Source organism: Colossoma macropomum, unplaced genomic scaffold, assembly GCF_904425465.1.
Source record: "Colossoma macropomum unplaced genomic scaffold, Colossoma_macropomum, whole genome shotgun sequence".
NCBI classification, from domain to species: domain Eukaryota; kingdom Metazoa; phylum Chordata; class Actinopteri; order Characiformes; family Serrasalmidae; genus Colossoma; species Colossoma macropomum.
In genome coordinates, this window is record NW_023494791.1 from 25,660,158 (window position 1) to 25,682,637 (window position 22,480).

Here is a 22,480-nt window from a genome sequence, read left to right on the forward strand (position 1 = left end):
GAAGGAGGGGTTTGATTGACAACCACAGGCAAGTGGAGATGCAGCTGTTTTGTCAGGGGCAATTCAAAGCTTCGGAACTGCCTGAATCTGTGATAACAGTGTGTATGTTTTGATAGGCCACCTGGCAGGGTGCTGAGTGTAAAACAGGTGGAAGAGTGTGAGAGACAGGAAGCAGCACACAGTCAAGTCGGCAGTCGCAGGAAGAAAGTCAAACTGCAACCTCCTGTTTCTGACCACACAGCTATAAATATCTTTTATAATCTCATAAATTATTTTCAGCAGGAATTATGAAAACTTGGCAAGACTTCTAACACTTGAACACAACCTGTTTCAAATCCTAATGCTACAGAGGTTTGGAAAATTAACAGTTCTTTACTGGGGCAAAAAACTTGTTCAGCTGCCCTCTGTTGTCTGTATAGTGTTTTTAATGATGGGTCACATCTGCTTTCACAGTCTCATCCAGCCTAGGAGCCCATGAAACCCAGCACAACCCAGCCAATCTTCATTGAATATTCATAACTAATTATAGGCAGAGCTTGCCAGAGCACTCTGCTATGCCTATTGTGTAGTCATGCTAATTATTCTTATCCTACAATGGCAATCAAAGGCACTAAGGCTGAGTTTCCCCTTTGCAGAAGCACTGCTTTGTTAAATGTAACTGGCTGAGGTACCTAGGCACTTGAAATGGGGAATAAAGTGATATCTGCAGGTTTAGTATGCCGGCTGTGCTTGTACTTAACCTGAAGATTAATGCTATTCAAATACATCATCACTGTCATGTCAAAACCATGTTATTTTTTTTCCTCTCTCATTTTCACATTTTTTTTGACACAATTTGAAAATGCCAGCTGGCCTTTATGTTGTGTGAACACTCCATATAGAACGGAACAACAGATGTGGTCCAAAATCTTGTTACATTAACATACATTAAAGCAATATTAAGAAAATTTTTTCTTCTCCTATACAGTTACCATTTCGGAGACGCAAGGTTTTATTACGACAGCAATGAAATGTTGCACAAGGAAGTACTCCACTAGTCATGCCATGCTTTAGGTCTAATGTGAGGAGAAGACAATGCCAGCAGTTGTGTTTCTCACCTGACATGAAGGTGAAGCCCCCAGGGAGCTGCATGACCCCTCCTGAGGCAGCTGCGCTCTTCAGCACGGTCCCGTTAGTGTTGGTGATTGCGGCGTTGCTGCCGCTGGCAGACACGGGGGCCAGGTAGTTGGTGATGGGGAAAGAGGGTCCGCTGCTCACCTGCATGGTGGTAGAGGTGGTGGGCACTGTTGCCTGGGCGCTGGTGCTGCCCGGCAGGCTGGCCACAGTGAACGCTGGCTTCAGAGTGTCCTGGGAAAGAAGAACGGCCATCGTTAGCACATTTAACCACTTATTGTGGTAGGGCGAACCTGCGAATTGTTTTAGCTACTTAGGTATATTCAGCCACTCCAAACAGCCATAATTGGCCATCCTGCGAGCAGTAAAAAGAAATTGCAGTTTTGCAGACACTGCTACTTTACAGATTAGATTAGAAGGTTAATGCCAAGTGTTTAAAATGCATACACTACTGGCTACTAAACTATTAGATAACATATACTCAGCGGCTAATAACAGTAGAGAATTTAAAGTTCAGAATACTGCAAAAGGAGCAGAAAGACAAAAAATATCAAAATGATGAGCTGTTAAACAGTCTTCGATGATTTCATAAACAATTTTCATGGGGGGGGGGTGAGAGGGACATAGTTAGAAAAACAAATTAACCAAAAGCTCGACTAAACAGGTAAGTTTTTAGCCTAAACTTAAAGATGGAGGCTGTGTCTGAGTCCCGAACACTGACTGGTAGGCTATTCCAAAGCTGGGGGGGGTTTGTATGAAAAGGCTCCTCCCCCTGACGTAACTTTATTTATTCTGGGTACTAATAATGAGCCCGCACCTTGTGATCTAAGTGGGCGTGTCGATTGATAATAGGAAATAAGGTCACTGAGGTACTGAGGAGCAAGGCCATTCAAAGCTTTATACGTCAGTAGAAGAATTTTGTACTCAATGCGGAATTTAACTGGCAACCAATGTAAGGTACACAAAATTGGGCTAATGTGGTTGAATTTCCTGGTTTTGCTGAGAACTCTGGCTGCAGTGTTCTGGACTAACTGAAGCTTGTTAAGGTTTTGGCTGGAACAACCAGAAAGCAGAGCGTTACAGTAATCTAGCCTGGACGCGATGAAGGCGTGAACTAACGTTTCTGCATCCTGTAGCGACAGTGCATTTCTTAATTTAGCGATGTTACGCAGGTGGAGGAAAGCTAAAGTTTACTGTTGATGTTTTATTAGTATTTTCCTGTTACACACACTTCAGTTTGATATACTTGTTGCAACATGTCCAGCAAAAAGTAAGCTAACCTGCTCTGGCAGTAGTTTTCTTTTTTGTTTTTTAACCAGTAATCCAATACTTACAATGTATAAAGTGATGATATATGTCCATTTGCCATGTCTTCACACTGGAAGAGGATGTAGGCAAGCACTGTTCACTGCTCTGCTAAAGAAAGGCTTTTCTCTGTCTGTACACAGCCAAATAACTTCACTTCCAGTTCCAAACTGTCTCTAATACGGACATACTGCACATATCCACTTCCCTCAATTATATTATAAGGTTTCATGTAAAATGTACATATTGTACTTCTGAATGTACTAGTCTTGTATTGTTGCTGGTTGCCATGACAACAGCTAGACCTGTTCGCACGCAGACTGATGAAGACGCTTTAGAAATGAGATGCACTCCTGTAGTCACTGTCTAACCATGTAATCTAAAAATTAGGGCACAATAATTATCCCCTCATTCCTTTACATTTTCTGAAATAAAAGGCTGTTTTAAACCGGAGCTGTTTTGAGGAGGTGGGTTAAGATGACTTGGGCACACACTGTACCTTGGCAGATTTTTCTCATGTGCAGAACACATACTCCCACTAAATCTGCTGCATCCTAGGTCCTATTCACGAGCCAAGCATGCGACAAGTTTGTCCTCAAGGGACCTCCATACTTGTGTATTGTAAGATGCTGATAATGGCATGGTATAACATAAGAGCTCACTATGTGGGGGCAAACAGAGGAAGAGGCAAAGGAAGGAAGGCAAAGTATGCAGGTGTTCACAGTCTTTAATCTTCAATCTTTTCCTATCAAAACCAGAAAGATACGTAACCAACAAGGCTCAGCATGCTGTCATCTGCACGGCACAATCAAATTACATCACTGACGGATACAAATCGTACCCTAATGACAACAGCTGGAGATGCCAGGCCCTTCTGAGCTGATAGCTCTATAAAGAACTCAAATCCTTTCAGCTTTGTTATCAATGTGAGCTTTGTGGAAAACAGACATGGCATAGTGTACAGACTGAGTTCTAGAGGTCTACCACTCTGAGGATTCAAACTGAAACATAAGAGTAGCTGTAGATAATGAAATGATTCTTCGTGCTTCACATACAAATCCAGTTAAGGCAAAATAAGAAGGACACAAACACATACTATACAGACATGGTATAAATCCAATACTGAATGAAATACAATAGATGATAAATGATACACAAATGGAAATTGTTCTGAATTTAGCCTTACAAAGTTTCAGGTGACTAAAAGATGCTGCTGTGAACTGTGATCAGCAGAGTGCATCAACTCCAGGAAAGGTCAACCAAATACTAGATGGTCTATTTATTTCATTTCATCACACTTTATGAAATGGAATATTTCACTAACAAACTGCAATGCTGCACTACGATTTTACATGGACAAGAATGATGCAGAGTCTAACCACTTCCTTGTGTAAAAGAATAAGTCAAAGAGAAACATCAAATCTGACATCTATACATTCAGCACCACTTAAACTGCAGATATCGTGTATCAAACCTACAGATCTAACCTCGATTTTCTGAGTACAGACCACTGAAATAAAAACCACGTCCCACTTTTTGTGAGACGAGAACATTTCAAACAAATCCAGTCAGTTTCATGGAAGCAAACATATCCAAAAACTCTTTTAAAAAGGTAAAGTAAGTAGTTAGCACTAGCACTAGCTTAGGACTGCTTATTACTTAATAGCTTAATAAACCTTTAAACATACAACAGTACGAAATCAGTTTATTATGAAGAAATTATTTTGAAAACATAACATACTGGATCATGCTCTAGAGAGTGTCCAGACAGTGTGGCATTCCAACACTCTCACTATGGGCAGTTTTCTCACCCCCAATGAACCATTCTCCTATAAAGGTCTACATACATTCGATCTTAATCTAGTTCTGACAAACCTAGCATGCTAAGAGCTGCTTGTCAAAGGAAGCTCACTACACCCTCCACATCCCCTCAGGCCCTCTAGCAGGGGTGCTGTTTATATGTGACTGATTGAGTGGGTGAGAGGTAATGATAAGGACACACACACACACACACACACACACACACACACACACACACACACACACCTCGTTTCCAGTAAACCCACCAATCTGTGACTAAATGCATATTACTTAACTGCTCAATATGCGTTACATTTTTACAGTAGGAAAGCCCTTCTTGTAGGGCTTGTAAACTATGTTTCAGCTGCAAGCAGATCAAACAGTAACCACCCCATTACTGTATACGCAGCGGGCCAAGAGAAACCTAACAAGATAATAAAGTCTGAGTGTAGCTGTGGGGAGTTTTCCATTCAGATCTTTATATTACAGGCCAGTAGACATACTTAATAAATTAATTCATTAATAAAATAATTGCAAATAATGTTCTCGGTGGAGAGCAAACCAATGGTGAATGTGGACTGGAAGTCCAAAGTTCAGACCTACTGTTCAAACAACAGCAATGGGCTCGGACAAAACACCTGTAGTGTATGGTCAATGAGAGGCCTTTTGACTATCGATACATCTAATTCTCATCACTCTCAAGAAGCGTCACTCATTTGTCTGACACCTCCAAAGACTGATGTGTGCATGATTAATGTTCTTGCGATGTGCGTCATAGAAAATAAACACACCATTCAGACTCATTTAGACTCTAATTTACTCAAATAGGCTAGTCGGGCTCACAAAGTCGGAAAAGATGACAGTATGTACAGAAATTTCTAAATTACATGGCCAGAACAAACGGCAAAAGACAGAAATAGACTTCAATTACTACAGCTGATAAGGAATACAATGTCAAAGTAAGCTACTTAAATTTTCTAAGATTAAGTTTTCTGCTTTTCTCCTGAAAAAATTATATTATTTATTTTTAAAATATTAATAAATAATAACTTGTACTTAATGTCAGCATTCACTGGAATTTAAATAAATGAAAGGGTGGTCTCTGATTTTTGCACAGTGCTGTATGTATGTGTGTTTGGGGTAGGTGTAGATGTGTTTATGTCTATGAGCAAGTGACAGAAAAGTGAGGCACACAGGACAGGGCGGGTGGTCTCAGGCACGGGCTGTGATGGGCAGACACAGTGGGTAGTGGGACAGGGAGGGAGGAAGGGAGGAAGAGAGAGTGAGAGAGCAAGAGAAAGACAAGGAGGGTGATCAAGTGAGTGAAAAAGAAAGAAAGAAAGAAAGAAAGAAAGAAAGAAAGACAGAAAAAAAAGGAGAGAGAAAAGAGAGTAAGAGCATGCGAGAGTGAGAGCGAGAGAGAGCATGAAAGAGAGAGAGAAAGAGAGCTAGAGAGTGAGAGAGAGAGAAAGAAAGGGTGAGTGTGTGAACAGCTGAGGGTCCAGACAGCTGGCAGGAAACATGAGCACCCAAGGAGAGCCTTTAACTCTTTACACACCGCACTGACATCTACATAAAGTATAGTGGTTCCTACTGAAATTGAAACGAAAGGTCACTGAACCCTCTTTAATTTACCTACTGCTAGAGCTGCGTGACTTTAGCATAAAGGCATATGGAAATCCATGATGTCTGTGTAAACTTTCAAACCTACCAGCATCAGATCAGGACACAGAAGCTCCACACATGCCCATAACACTAAAACCACAAACCCTCACACGCACACAAAGCACCAAATGTTCAGGAACAGAAGTTGTAAATGTTGTTCAGACAACAGATGTATTTTGGGGGATGGAGAAGGTCAAGAGAACAGGTTACATTTAAATGTCTCACTGTAGCAACTCTGCACTGGATTCTATTATAAGTGTTTTGAGTCAACAGGTTTTCAGCTGTATGTACAGGGAAACATTACTGTCAATAGTAACTAACCGTATGTTACTGATGCTGCAGATAGAAGTTAGGTTGAAAATCATTGCAGTATTAATTAAAAAAACAAGGAATAAATAAAGAAATAAAACTTTTATGCAAAAGTTTGGGTGACCCAGGTTAAATTACATTTTGTTGTCTTTCTAAGCGGAAATAAATACACATCCTCTTCAGGGAACACCCTTCTGCACATTTTAATGAACAGTTACTGCTCATCTGCTGAATTTAACACCCATGAAACAAACAAATGAACGCAATGAAACAAAAAAAAAAACAAAAAAAAACAAAAAACAAAAAAATAAATAAATAATGCATGAATGACAAACTTTTGCATTTTGACTTTATGTATGTAAATGAAGTGACTTTGATTCAGGACCATTCACCTCACAGTTTCTTTTTCACACACATATGGAGGAGAAAAAGAAAACAAAAAAACCCATAAACACAGATTCAGAGACAGAAGGGCATCGGGCAGCCAACATAATAAAACAGAACATGCATAAAACAGCTCTCTTTTTGAACAAAGACAAACAACGCAATCGGTTTTACAGCACACATTGAATTCCTCTTTACTAAGAGGCTCTGCTAAAGGTCTTTGTTCCATACAGTGTGACTGTCAAAGCGCCAGCCCAGGCTACAACTGTACATTAATTAAGAGGAGCGGACAGAGCATGTGTCCTTCAGTCGAACCACTCTCTGAACCGCTGCTGGGAGCTCTTACACAACCAGCATGCCACTCACTTCAGTCATCTACTCTCTAACTGAACTGCATATGAAATCTTACATTAAAAGGCCAAAATGAGCGCTGCTTATTAACAATTTACAAGATGTAATAACTGCATATCTTCCCCTGGATCTGGATCCATTCTTTAGTGTTTCAGACACAGTTATCCACTTAAACGGCAAGGACGCGTATATGACCCACAGTTCAACTCCACATTCTCAAAACTACAAAATTTACATTATTTGTTTACCAATCATAGCAGTTACTGAATAATAATGCTGCGTTCGAGTGGTGTCAGAAATTAGAAAATACATGTAAACACACTACTACCCAACAGGAAGAAATACACGTCTAAAACCACATATAACATGAGTGTGCACTGGTTTAGGCTAGATTTGTTAAAGGACTGGATCAGATTCATTCTTTCCCCCACCTTCAATATCTGATCCAGCATGTCTGTCCAATACAATACTCAACACTAATACACTATCTTTAGTAACTACGTATTTACACTTAAATAGTATAACAAATTGACAGCTATATCTTGATTTCTAGCTGTTAATAACATGAACTAGGCAGACAGACAGACAGAGGACAACAGAGCCTAATAGAGAGCATCTTTTTTTCCTGCAGATGCAACAATACACCTACAGCTCCTCCTCCACACAGAGCTGATCTCTTTGGAAACGGAAACGATGCCTTTAAAACACACACAGCTTCAGAGGGCCGAGACCACTGCCAGTAATGAAGCAGTACAAATGAGCAAAGCAGAGCCAATTCATCCAAACAGAAAAACATACACAGTAAAACAGGCCGGGTTGTAATTATGGACCGGCTGCATTAGTTGAACCAGAAACAGCCTAATGGCCACAGAGAAAGTGTGCATTCAGACCCGTGCTCTATCAGAGACGCTTTAGTATCAGTGAGCGGCTGCAGATGAAGAAAATGAGCATTACATCACAGGTGCTCACAACACAAGGAGTGCCACTCTCCCAGATTCTCCACAGGCTCTATACACAACCCATCATAATGATTCATCTACATGACAACTAATTAGAGCAGTGATGGCAAGAACCACAGATCATTTAACAATGCCACTGAGGCTTTTGTACTGCCGCCACTGCTCACCAGCATGGTAGTCTTATCGTTCACATTTTTATATATGAAGGGTTTAGTTCCAAAATGCATTATAAGAGAACTTTGTTTTTTTTCATGATACATGTACAAAACATATCAATGCTACGATCAATACCACCTCTATTACAAACATAAAAAGGTTTTTTATTATATATCAGCTGTTAATCTTTTCAAAAACATGTTAGGTCCAAAATTATTACAATTGAATATATGAATACATATCATTTTGAAATTAAATTCAACAGCTGTGTACAAAAATTCAAGGCATTCCAGAAAGTTATTTATCTGGCCACTAAGCATTTATTTGCTCAGAAAAAAAGAAAACTGCTTATAGAATAAATAAAATCAACATTAGTACAACACATTGTGATTTTATTAAGGTCAATTTATGTTCACTTAAACATTTTAAACTCATTCTCTGTGGCAGCCTGGTATAATTTGCAATTATCATCCTAGACCTGCTTTGGCTGCTCAATACTTCTTTACATTAAATCAGGTACCAGGTGGTGGTTTTAACAAATCTATGTAGAGGCTGGTCATCAAGGAGAAATGTGGATCCAAACCTGTTATTCTAACCATTTTTTAAATTTTATACACCAATTTTTTTGGCTTCAGTCCAACCCAGACATTTTCACTTCTTATCTGTAATAAAGTGATTTTTTCATGAATACCTAAAAAAAAATCAATACAATATAGTTTGTGAGAGCAATAGGTATATTTATTATAGCAAAATTTTGCTGTCTTAAATTTAGCTGTCACTAACATCACACCAAATTTTCAAAGACTGTTTATGTGGTTACCATAGAAATGAGAGGGCTATTTTGATAGCCAGAAATAGGGGTGGGCGATATGGAAAAAATATAAGATATTTAAAGACATTTTCACAATACAAGATACACATCACAATATTAACACACATACACAAAGCACCAGTAGTGCCACATTTATTCGCTGTTTTACACACTGCACTGCACTCCAAGTCCTGTTAAACATCACTAATTCTGCTGTCTTTGTAATGAAACATGCAGCTGGTCAGTTTTCTTTTAAGTATAAAATAATCACTATGCTCAGAAAAGCATATTGTTGTTCACAAGATTTATCAGGATAATGATAAAATAACATCATATTGCCCACCTCTGGCTTCACTAACATGTCTAACATGCGTTGCATGGTAGGTATCCATCTGGGTGACAAGACATGGACTTTTTCTCCAAAAAGTGATGACTGTCATTAGTCATGTATCATCATCACAAAACTGGTTATTCCAGTAAATATGCATAGTAATGGTAATGACAATGTGATTTAATATTGGCATAATTTTTATTAAATTCATGAATTTTGCAGCCAACATACTTGAACATTTCCCAAAAGGTCAAATGTGTCCCTAACTGAACAATCACCCTTCTTATGAAAAACAAACTTCACTGAAAATAGGTAAACAATGTACATTTAAAATTGAGAGCAAACTGTTCTTTTCTAATATGAAAATGCTGGTGTTGGAAGTGCACTGTAGAGAGAGGCATACAGTCCAGCGCTATACTCTCCTCCCTCCTCCTCCTCCACAGCTCCCACTCGCTGGCTCCCATCTCCCGCCTGTCACCCTGCCAATGAGCTGGAATTCACTGCTCCATTTGGGACTGCTAAAAAAGGCAAGGCAGCCCAAGTCGCAGAGGTGCAGCCAATCAGTGGTGACCTGTCCCCCTGCTCGGTGCAACATAAGGCCTCTGTGGCCCCTCCCCTGTGTGGCACATTGACACATTGCTCAACATTACCACCCCCCCTCCTGTAAATGTGTCAGTCACCGACTCTCTGTCTTAGAGTCTGCTCCAGTCTCTTGACCTGACACGGTCTCCCTCAAGTTGCTTCTTTTTGGTTGCTATCACACTGTCTCCACATTGAGAGGGTGCATTTTTGTACAATTTTAGAACGATTTTGTAGGAAAATCAAAGGAAATGAGGGGGAACATACAACAAAATGCTAATATAATCTCATTTTCAAAAAAGTAGTTAATATCTTGTGAGCTAGTTTGAAGAACACATTTTGGTTACAGACATCTCCGTAAAGCATTAACATAAGAATTGATTAGCAAAACCAGATTTTGTATGCTGGCTACAAATAGTACTAGGCTGCCACGAGGAGAGGATTTGGAAACAACCTCTGACACACATAAAATCACTACTTCTACTATTACTGTTATTTGTTTTTTACTTGAATATCATATCACATAAAACTAGTGTGAGTATCTCACTCTCTCTCCCATTCCGGGTCTTTCTCTTCCACCAGACACCCTCATTTAGGGCCAGAGCTGTGATAAGGCTGCATATCTCACTAAATTGACTTTCCATTATCTCAGTGACACTTTCTTGTCACTTGCTCTCTCTTCCTCTCTCCTCACCTTGCCTGTAACAGACAGCTGGGAACTTCAGAGAAGGGGTGGAAAAAAAACAAAGAAAAACACATGCTTCCTCACAGCCGTTTCCACAGTGTACACAAGGCTGATGAATGAGCAGCGGGTGCAGGGCTAGGAGATGTATTACAGTGTAAGAAGGGTGATTTCAATTCATCCATCAAACAATCAGAAAACAGCACTGCAACTGAGCAAACAGAGCAAACATTGCCCTGTGTTTTTCAGAGGAAATGCCTACCCCATATACACATATACACACATACATACACACACACACAAACTTCTACAAAGGTCTTTTGAGTGAGTAGCTTTGAGCAAGTTATTATGCTGCAGTGAATATAATTACAAGTTTTAGTTTAAAAATAATCAAAACAGTTAATATGATTCAGCTTTATAACTTGCGAGTTGTGGACAATGCTTCTAAATGTAGCTACTTTAACAGAGTCCATACACAGCACTCACACCCAGTATCAAGTTATAATGTCTGATGCTGACAAGCACTACAAGCTATTTAGTGCTGTGCCTGTCCAGTATTGATTAGACAATGAGGAAAACCCATCATCTCCTACTTATTACATAAACAAAGACCTTGAGGTGCCGACAGCCCTGTGAAATGTGTGAGTTTAGGCAAACTGACCAGCTATTCACATAGACCATAACAACATTACTGGCCTGAGGCCGAGCCTGGCTATGCTAGGAATGGTAAATCTTAGCCAACTTAAAAACAGCCATTTATGACTAATTCTGCCCCACTGGGGACAGCAGCATGGGACAGGCTGAGGCAGACCGGGAGACAGTAACGGCTGCCTGGGCCACAGCCATGTTTAAGAGAGCCGGTGATTGAGAAGGACAGACATTTACTTAATGAGGGCTAAAGCTACAACAAACCACACTGGGTCATAATTACAGCACAATGACCTTCAGATAGAGCACCAGTGGTCACAGGTTTTACACCAGAATGTGTGATCATTTTTCTGAAACATGTGTGAAGAAACATGTTTCTTCGATGTACAGTAAGTACAACTCCGGGCGGATCCATAACTGTCATCTAGTTTGAATTATTCTTTCCTACAAAAGTCTGCAACTAACCACAACAAAAAGAAAAATTTCTCTGCCATTTAGTGTGGGTGCAAGTTTCTGAGCCCATGATTAGCCTGCAGGTCTTTAGGAAACATCATGAACTTTCAATTTTCATTTGATTTTAAATAGAATTCAGAATTCAATACACCAAATACACTAGAACTTGATTTTGGCAAAAAAAAGGACATACTGAAGATTATAAACAAACCTAACGTTCCAAAATCAATGCACTTCATCATCACCTTAAGACTGATTTAGCTATGCAACGGTTTAATTTCAGAAGACATGTTTACACAAGTTGACAAGGCTTCATGATGGCCGATTTGTCGTGTGTGTGTGTGTGTGTTTGTGTGTGATGACCTTGAGTGCTTCTGCTTCTGTGCCTCTAACTGGATTATTACAGGCTGCCTCACTGCAAACACTTTAATAGTGGGCTAAATTACATTATTAATCTAGATTGTCTTTGGCAAAAACGCTCTTTAGCTTATCACTAGGTTTATTCTGTCACCGGAGTTATTCTTTTCCTTTTGAACCCTCAAGCAGTCCCATCGCGATCACTAGGAAGGTGCTTACTTCATAAACAGGACACTGAAGTTTACATTTAGAGATTAAGAGGATGCACTTCTTTTCTGATTTCTGAGTGGTCCCAGGACTACAGTTCTCAGCAGCCTGAAAATCAGGTCTCATCCCCCCTACTGCTAACTGTTCAGTGGCAAGTTGGAGTATAAACAGCAGACACCAGTGTCTTGCTGCAGAACACGCTCACTCTGGGGCTCTGTAAACAGTGGAGGGCTGGGATCACATCCTGACGGCCACATCTATAGACTATAAAAACCTCTGCTGTATTAACACTAGCACTGCCTCATTTTAAATATATATCTTCCCCATTGCTTAGCTATATATACTTGAGAAAAGAAAAAAAAAAAAAGAGAGTAAAGAAAACAGTGGACTCCAAAGACAGCTGCAGCTTATAAGGAATGTGAGGGGCCCCAGCCAAGAGAGCAAGCGGGGAAACGCTACCATATAAGGACATGAAGGCAGAATCAAGTTTTTATCAATGAGAGGAGTGTGCTCAAGTGTGTCTGAGCTAAGGTGACTCAGTGTGCAAAGCCTGGCACTTGTGCCATCCGACAGCTCCGGAGACGCGTCACGGACATGTCCGACAATATCAGCCAGATAAACACGAATCTCGCTTCAAAGAGAAACGTCAACCAGTCGAGTAAGGACAAAGCTCTGAGGGTAAGGTGCTGCTGGAGCTAGCTGGATGCATATGATACCAAAAGCAAGTTAATTCTGTCTCTGCACAACAATCTTTTGACTAGGTCCCAGTCATTACACTGCTTGATATTACGATTCCATGGATTTATGGGTATTTGCAAAAAAAAAATTCACACCAATAAGCCTCTGCTATTTATGAGATGATTGTTTTGTATTATAGACAAAAATTATATCGGGAGTATCGATGTGCATTCTGACATATATTAATATTCGAGTATCCGCAATAGTTAACCAACGGATATATGAGCTGGAGGCTTACTTTTTTTTTGTGATAGCACTACCGATAAGAGGCTAAAATATCAATAGCACAAAAGAAAAGTACATTAGAAAACATGTTTTGTAATTCCAAAAAAGCAGATGTGAGCCAAAACTACAGCTAACTGATACAACAATGGTCACTGAGGAGGACTCATTGTTGTACAGAAGGTACTTTTTCCTCAGTGGACAATATGCCAACATCTTGTCAGAGACATACATTTCCTGGATGTTGCTAACACAAGCTAGAGCAGTTAGCCCAGTTAGCAACAGAGCTGCGTTCGTCCTTAGCAACGAGTCCTTGGCAATGCGCTTATGTTTAGGCACTCGTGTCTCAGAGCAGCAAAGTGCGAGATACAAACTTGCAATGAAATACGAGCAAAACCGCAACGTTTTTACAGTCCTGTTAGAACAAAAGCAGCATTTCACTGGATTAGTCTGTATATTTTCAAGATGAAATGGAACAACAGTGATTTCAGTATTCAAATATTGGCACCTGGAACAGTTAACTGTGTGCTTGAGTACCCATGCAGACCCTTGGTCCGGAGGATGTTTTAGTGGGTCCATTTGTAATGATGTTAATGCTTTCATGCTCTGCTGGCCAGATCAGAGTTGACATCAGTAAGTATAGCACAGTTTAATTACAAGCTATTTGAGTAAGTTTCATTTTTGACCACATACAATTATTTTGGATGGTAACACTGTTCATCAAAGGATTTAGCCTAAAAAAAAAAATATTCAATGTAGTCGCAACGTCTGTATCAACTGCCCAACACTTGACGGAAAAAGACTGATTTCTCTTGTAACGAGGAGTGAAGTAAAGCACGCATGTTGCCAATTGATGGGGATATAACAGACCAATTCAGGCAGTTTTCTGCGCCAACATAAATACTGGATAACATTGATCATTCAGTAATGTATGGAACTGAATTGCAGTCAGTGATAAACAAGCTTTTTTTAAGCATATGAACAGCACTGCCTACACTCTGTATTTAGAACAGCAAAAAGCACTGAATAGATCACATGCCTTTGACATCAAATAAACAAGATTTCATTTACTGTAAAAAGTTCATATTTACATAACTGCACAGAATTCGTGGTTCATGCACAGACCTTTGATGTTGCTTTGCTCTCATGTTCCCTCTCTCATATCTGTGTTTCTGCTCCACAGAACAGTCTTCACAGACCCTTAAAGCTCTCCTAATACATGGTGGAATCTTTTAGAATGATTTAAAGTGATTTACTACAAATTGGAATAAGCCTCATACGCTGCAAGCGGTAGAGGTCATTAGGAGTTCAACACTTTGGTAACTCCTTTAAGATTTGAGATGAAACACCATGCAGGACACAGGCATATGCAGATGGACTGCTTGCAAGGAACAGCAAGGAGTCATTTCGGATCATCGCTGAGCATAAAGCAGGAGCCTGAGTTCCAACTGTGGTGGATCAAAAAAGAAACAACAGTGAATGTTTTGAGGAGCGTGTGGGCAGGTGAAACTCAAGAAGTCTAAAATGCATTAAAGCTGAGCATTGTGCCAGTGACTGTAAGTCTTCATACAGTAGATCTTGGACCAGGTTGAGAGAGTTTACCAGGAGGATTCACAGCCCCCCAGAGCAACTCATCAAAGAGCTTTTCCCCCTTTTAAAAAGCACACTCATCTTCATCGCAGACAAAAGAAACACAAAACCCAGTCACATGCACGGGCGGTGTTTATCTAGGTACAGTCTTCTCTTTCAGATTTCTCACTTAATCATTAAAAGGAACTGTTAAAAGCAAATTTACAACCCCGTTTCCAAAAATGTTGAGACATTGCGCAAAATGTAAGTAAAAACAGAAAGCAATGGCGTGCAAATCATTTAAACCCTATATGTACAAAGACAACATAAAATGTTGAAATTGAGAAATTTTATTGTTTTTGAAAAATATATGGCCATTTTGAGTTTGATGCCAACATGTTTCAAAAAAATTGTGACAAGGCAACAAAAGAGTGGTAAAGTGTGTAATGCTAAAAAAAAAAAACACTGCGAAAGACTGCACCTGCAAATAGTGCAACAATTCAAGAATGTTTCTCAACACAAAACAGCAAAGAACTTGGGCATTTCATCATCTACAGTACCTAGTGTCACTAAAAGATTCAGAGAATCCAGAGAAATCTCTGTATGAAAGGAACAAAGCTGAAAACCAGTATTAGCTAGCTGTAACCTTCAGGCCCTCAGACGGCACTGCATTAAAAATAGACACAATTCTATAGGTTTAGGAAAACAGACAAGATTCTATAGGTTCAGGAAAACTTCTTAAACTACTGTCTGCGAACACAATTCGCTGGTACATCGACAAATGCAAGTTAAAACTCTACTATGCAAAGAAGAAACTATATATGAGAACTGTATATAAACTATATATGAGATCCTTCTGTGGGCTCAAGCTCATTTAAGATGGACTGAGGCAAAATGGAAAAGTGTCCTGTGGTCTGACAAATCAAAATTTGAAATCATTTTTGGAAATCATGGACACTGTGTCCTCTGGGCTAAAGACCACCTGGCTTATTATCAGCACACAGTTCAAAAGCCAGCATCCATGATATACTGGATTTGGCAACATATGCTGCCATCCAGATGACGTCTTTTTCAGAGAAGGCATTGATTATTTCAGCAAAACAATGCCAAACCACATACAGCATGGCTCTATAGTAAACGAGTCCACTGTTATCCACTGAAAACATTTGGTACATTTATGATACAAAAAATACGATAAAGAAGACTCCAAACTGTTGAACAGCTGAAATTCTATATCATGCAAGAACAGGAAAACATTTCACTTTCAAAACCAAAGCAACTGGTCTCCTCACTTCCCAAGTGCTTACAGAGTGTTGTTTAAAGAAGAGGTGATGCAACACGTGGTAAACATGCCCCTGTCCCAACTTTTTTTTGATGCTGTCTTTGTTAAAGTACATATAGGGTTTGTATGATTCACATATCATCGCATTCTATTTCTATTAACATTTTGCACAGCATCCCAACTTTTTTGGATCCCAAATGCAGCCAGAATCTGTGTAGTGTTTGAAGTGTCTTTAATTTTGCCCTGGAGCTATGGGGCCGGCAAAGCAAACAGCAATGGAAGCTCATTTACCAATTAGCATCATTTTTATTCATCAGCTTCATCACAAAGTTTGGACACCAAACATGTTTTGGGTGACCAACTACTTTTGGGTGCAAATTAGATTTTTGCGCCAAACTATATCTAAAGACACACCAGATCTCAGTTCAGTATTAAACAGTACTCTGGGACTCACCTTGGTTTCTCCGAGGCTTTCCGATTCAGACACTTGATAGGTGAGGTCTGTCTCCTCGAAGCCCGTGGCGCTCATGCGCTGGTCCGTGGACGGGTCAGAGCGGGGAGGGGAGTCCGGAGAGTTCAGGCACGTCTGTATCAAAGCTTTCCCCGTCTCACTGGTGATCATGGGTTGAAGTTTGCGTGTAGCAAATGTGTAGACATGGCCTGTTTCACTTGCCACCAGCAGCAGGACTTGGGTCCCCGTTAGAGTGGAGAGTTCATATGCCTGGCGTCAGGAGAATACAAGAAGGATAGTGTCAGTGACTACAACACATGGACTGCAAGACTACTAGCGTGTGTGTACGTATGTATGTATATCTTTATTTATCTTCCTCTCTCTCATTTATATATAAAATCAGTGGGATCAATATTTCATAAATAATATACAAAATAACATATATCAGAGGCCATTATATATATAAAATTGTATCATTTATCAAGACACTGATATCTTCATACGAAATGTTGATCCCATCCCAGGCCTAAAATGTTGCCTATAGATGCTGATTTTTTCTCCAAGCTTGCTCTAAACACTAAAGGACCCATATCCTACACTTTCCTTGTCTTCCATTTTTTTCTCTGGGGTCCACTAATGACATGACATTTACACCAAAGACATCTTTGTAAATTCATTTTTACACAATAATTTTCCAAACTCTCTTTATCCCTTAGAATTTGTTGCTGTCACCTTGGTGGCCAACTCAACTCACCTCACAAGATAAGACTTGTACTGGCACTGAGTTCAAAGATGTCCCAAGGGTGGTAGTTGGTGAAGAGAGGAGAGTTTGTGGTTTCGCATCATTTACACAGATGCTTACCAACAGACTACATATGAATTACAGACCTGGGACTGGAGGTAGTGAGCTGAGAAAACAGCTTCAACACAACAGAGCCGCACTCTTGAACTCTGACGTATGGCTGAAACGTAACTAAAATAACAGAAGATAAGGCTCCAAAAATAGGGTCTGTGATACTGGGAGACTGATTGCATTCTCTATGGTTGAGGGGGACTGTAGAATTTAGTGGACAGGGGGTGGGGTGCTGCTAGGTGGGTAACTGGGACCATATTATTAGCATTATAATCAAATCATATCATTAGCATGATAATCAGATTCATTGGACTTTAGCATAATTGCGATGAAAGTTTGTGCGATAAACACATAAAAGGGCTGTGATAACAGAATGGATCACATTACAGGATGACTATTCTTAGTCCCAAGTGCTGCGTAAAATGTCAAGCAGTGGTGGCTACTGTGACAACAAACCTGTATCAGCTTAAGGACTTTAACAATTATGTAGTATAAGTATTTATTGTTTTTGCAGGCCTATTATGAAAAAGCACTTAAGGGAATACTCACACCCTTCCAATTCACAAGCAACTTTTTTTGCACTTAGCACAGCAATGAGTAGTGGTTAATTTCTGGTATTTGCATAAAGGAGAGTTTACTGTGATGGTATTTTTAAATCAAGGCACAGCAAAAAAAAATGCCGTTACTGTTACTTGTTAATGTTTTCCTGCCTTCATGCAGATAAAATAGACCACAGGACAGAAACTAACGAACTCACAAGAGAACTTGTGCACCTCAATTTAACATTCATACTTTCGATCACACAGGCCTTTTTGTTCAAGAAGCAACACTTGTGCCTTGCTGTAGAAGAGCCAGAGCAGAAACGTACTGATATAAGACGGTTCATTTTCAGTATTGACGACTCCACAAACTTCAGATATTATTTTCAAGAGATTCAAGTCTCTTTCAGGGGAGCTAAGCTCTTCCTGGCTCTCTGTAAAAGGTACACCAACATTTATGCTATACTTAAATGTTTTAAGTTCATTGTGTTAGGAAACAATGTCAAACCAGTGGCACTTACTTTAAAACAACCCATTCCAAGACCATCATTTTCTTTTTGGAAAAGTATTCTTTGGTGGCTGGTGTGTTTCAGATAATTTTCATTTGAGCAGTTTTTTGCAGGTTTACAAGTGCCTTTGTATGCTTATGAGTTCATGATCTCATCAAGCTCACCAATACTACTGTTAGAAAAACAGCACCAGACACTGACTTTTCCACCTCTGTGCTTTACAGTACTCTTAGTGCTGTCTGGTTGGAATTCTTCTCCATGCTTTCTCCACAGAAACAGTCCCCCACCTGCTTCATGTTGTTTATATCCTTGTGTTAAATAATTAATGAAGCAACCTAAAGAACCTAAAGTTAAACAAAGTCACGTAAAATGTGACCTCATTTTGATTTGATAGAGGTGTGGGGGAGTAACTGACAGACAATTGTACAAATCAGGATGAAAGATGTCTGGAAAAATCAAGCACACAACGTGCATTAGATTAAAATTATTTAATAATGTAATTAGATTACAAGTAGATTAATGTAAATGAGAAAATGTACATATTTTACCCATACAAACATATTGAAGTTAGTATATGTAAGTATATCATCACTGTTCTTACAAAACCTCATCTCTTTATGAGAAGGGGGGGGACCCACACACACGCAAACGCGTGCGCGCGCACACACACACACTTAACTTTGAAGGGATCTTAATGAATCAAGATAATGAATCAAGACAAGTAATACTGGAGCATTTCTCTCTCTCCATTCACATCATGAAATTTTCACACACTGCAGGGTTTCCCACAGGTCTGAAACAAACCTGGGGCAGAAATGGAAAACGATTATTGATAAAACTTGGTTAACCATGCAATTATTCACCTTCTGGCTCTTTTGCATTTTTTATTTAACAAATAATTTTTTAAACTACAATTTTTTTTCCACAGTTAGAGAGTAACAGAAATAGCTCTCTTTAGGAAGTAAGCTCAACAGTCTGTGTGTATCTATGCACAGAGCCCGTACAATTTTACTTGTTGTTCTGCAAAAAGAAAGCCCCATCTAGTCAACTGCTTTATTATTACTACATTAGAATCACTATTATACCCCCTAATTAATTCATTACAGAGGAGCACACATGACACAGACATATGCAGAGACCAAAAATGCAGCCTTAAACATTGAAAATGTTTACTGCGTCATTAGCTAGGAGGAGGATGCTATTGGACCAGCGTCTGTAAGCAGAAGAGTAAGAGCATTCTCAAGAACACTCCTCCAAGAACACAATTAACTCTGCTGACAAATTATGCTGTTTGACTCGGATCAGAAGAGAGAGGATATCATTACCAAGCCAAATGCACTATTAAGTAGATTGTGAACAGAGAAAAATGCCCCTTGCAAGCTTTACTCTGTTACGCACAGTCTGCATGGGGAAGAAATGTCTGTATAGCGCTTTCACCATTTCTTCAGTCACCATCTGTCTAAACCAAGGCTGGTTTTTGTCTTTTTATGACAGGGCTGATCAGACTCTTCCTGGAACAGAAAGCCTCACTGCAGGTCTTGCTCAAAAGATAGACTTTTTCCCCCCCACACACCAAAGCACTGAAAAGAAATGTAATGTCTGAAATAAGCAGCATAAAGCAAAATCGTTTCACTTTCATCAGAAGCGATATGCTATACGTGACAACGCATCCCGGAAGAACACAGCTCAACTAAACCATGGTACATGTGCGCCATTTCGTAGGTAAAAGCTTCTCTATTGCCGCGTTCTCTTGTACTGACGATGCTTTCGACTTCCGATCTAAAAGCATTCCGGTGCTTCTACCTGAGAGAAAAATGTAAAAGCCTGAAGCAAAATGATGTTGGTATGGCAAATGATAGAATTTGGTACGCATCTTAAGAGGACCTACTACAGAGTTTGCGTAGTTGTGGTACCAAACGGCTTGAGTTGCACAAAGACGTCTGGTGAGAGGAAATTTCACCTCTGGACTTGAACAGACGGGTATCTGATAGGGTTCAATTTTAAGAGACCATAGATGATTACACTGATAGCAGTTCAGCTGTATAGAGCTTAAGCACTTGAGGTAATGCATCTCCACGTGGCCTGTGTTATAATGAGTGGGACCCATGAAAATTAAACTTTGTTCTGGTCAAAATAAAAAGAAAAATCCAGATTTTAAACTCTAAAAACTGTCCTGCCCATAGGACATTTCAGAGACTGTCCCTCAAACAAGACCTCATAGCGACCAACACTGGCTTTAGTTAAAATGCACACTTCACTTGCTTTAAATGATTATTAAAGAGAATGAATGAGATATGCTGGATTCAACTGACTGGCTCAATGAAAGAGATCCAATATCTGTATTTACAGTTATTGATTTCCAGGTCAAACGTACTTGAATGTTTGATGCTTTGTATTTGTTTTTTGAATGAGCCCTTTGTGGCTGCAATTTGCCAAAAAAGGACTACACAAAAAAGGATTACACAGCAGCTGTTACATGAATCCAACCAATACACTGCCTTGAATTTGAATAAAAAGTGTTCTCAGAGAAAACAACTGGTTTTATAAAGTAAAGATTATGGCAAAGGGGATATGCTTACTGGTTACCATGTACGCTGCCATTTTGACCGTGCTGTCAGGTGGGGTTTATCCTGGCAAAGGTGAACTGTGCCTGTGTTACCAACAGGGAATTCCAACTTAGGAGATTCAATGTTCCATTAAACATTTCTGAATAAGAGGCTGTATTTTCCAGAATTGTGGGCACAACAGAATGCAACATTAGATCCCTGGGCTATTCATTATGGTCAGTGTCTCTTCTACTCATAACCCTCCATGCTGAAAGGATGTGCTTGATCAAAATGTCAGCATCACCATCAATGTCTCCAAAAGAGTGAGGGGAGACGGTTGCCTGGACACAGAAACTGTGCAAATGAGCAGGGGCAAGGTTACAGTGTGAGGAGCAATGAGGACAGGCTAAGTGTCTGAGTGGTTTCTGCTCAAAAGAAGAATCCCTGAATCTTAACTTGCATTGCACAAAATATTCAGACATTCTGGGTTCCAAGTTTAGCAACCCAAGAAAGGTGCAAACTGATACTGCGAGGCACATACTAAAGTCCTCAGCCCACACAGAACTCCTGAGTAAAATCTCAATATGAGACTAAGGTTACTGCATTCCAATCTGCTGCAGTGTTGCTGATTTTGAAAGAAAAAGAGATTTGAATGCACTGCAGACTTAACTTACTTGGCCTCTGATTAAACACCAAGTACACAAAAACTCTCCTTTGTTTCCAGAATAAAAAGATGCCAGACTATGAGCCAGCAGACAGGCCATTAAAAAAAGAAGATTATTCTGTCTTGATATTTCTGCAGGTAGAAGATAGCAGAAAAAAGGTTGAGGCTAAATTTATGTGTTGTTAGTGGTGCAGGAATGCTAAGCTGTGGACAGTTCTGGCTCCCAGCAGGAACGCTCTGAAGCATCGGTATGCTCTGCTCTCACTATTACTGTACACATCACCTGAATGCACAGGCAGCCATGTGCTGAACCGCCATCACAAGAGCAAAGGTCAGCTTACGGAACCTTCTCTGTTTCTGATAAATCTGTAAAGCAGTAAGGCATCACCTCTGCTTTCACCTCTTTATATATACATATATATAGTACAGTCTAAAATAACTAACAGAAAATCTCACCATAGTAACAGATGCAAAGAAAGTTACCATCTTGGAGACATAAGATTTTCTTAGGAGTTTCACAGTGAATAACGTTACAGTTATTACATGAGAATAATATAAGAATAATATATTACATGTATAACTGTTCAAAATAAGACTGCAGCTCCAGCCAAAAGGAGAAGTCTGTGTAAGGCACCCAGTCGGCTAATGGAGTGAGACGAACACACAGTAGCAGTTCAGCAGGTGGTTATGAGCGCCAAGCCGGGAGAACAGCACTGCATTCCCGAACTCTTCTGCAGTGACATCACCTACCCTTTCAGACAGCTGTCAACACACACCACGCAAGAGGGGTCGCAAAGTGACCAGAAGAACGGGGACAGGTGATGTGATCTGCTACAGGTCACAGGGCAACAGCAAAATGCAGATGGAAAAAAGCTATTAGGACATACAGACGTTACGGTCAATGGAGCAGCCATGGTTGCTCTGTCCTGGACAGCACAGAAAAAGTAGAGCACTGCTGCAGCCCGGAAGATCCTTCAGATCTTACTGTACTTATTGC

At 39.9% G+C, this 22,480-nt stretch overlaps 1 protein-coding gene across 3 annotated transcripts in view; it reads right to left on the minus strand.

The window, feature by feature from the left end:
* Positions 1-22,480, minus strand: part of srfb (serum response factor b) — a 30,762-nt gene that overhangs the window by 5,660 nt on the left and 2,622 nt on the right. For all 3 annotated transcript variants that reach the window (XM_036574595.1, XM_036574597.1, XM_036574596.1), the window contains exons 2-3: positions 16,376-16,642; positions 1,098-1,347 (exon numbers count right to left, since the gene is read on the minus strand). In XM_036574595.1, the coding sequence (XP_036430488.1) occupies positions 1,098-1,347; positions 16,376-16,642 (517 nt within the window). The remainder of the gene's footprint in view (positions 1-1,097; positions 1,348-16,375; positions 16,643-22,480) is intronic.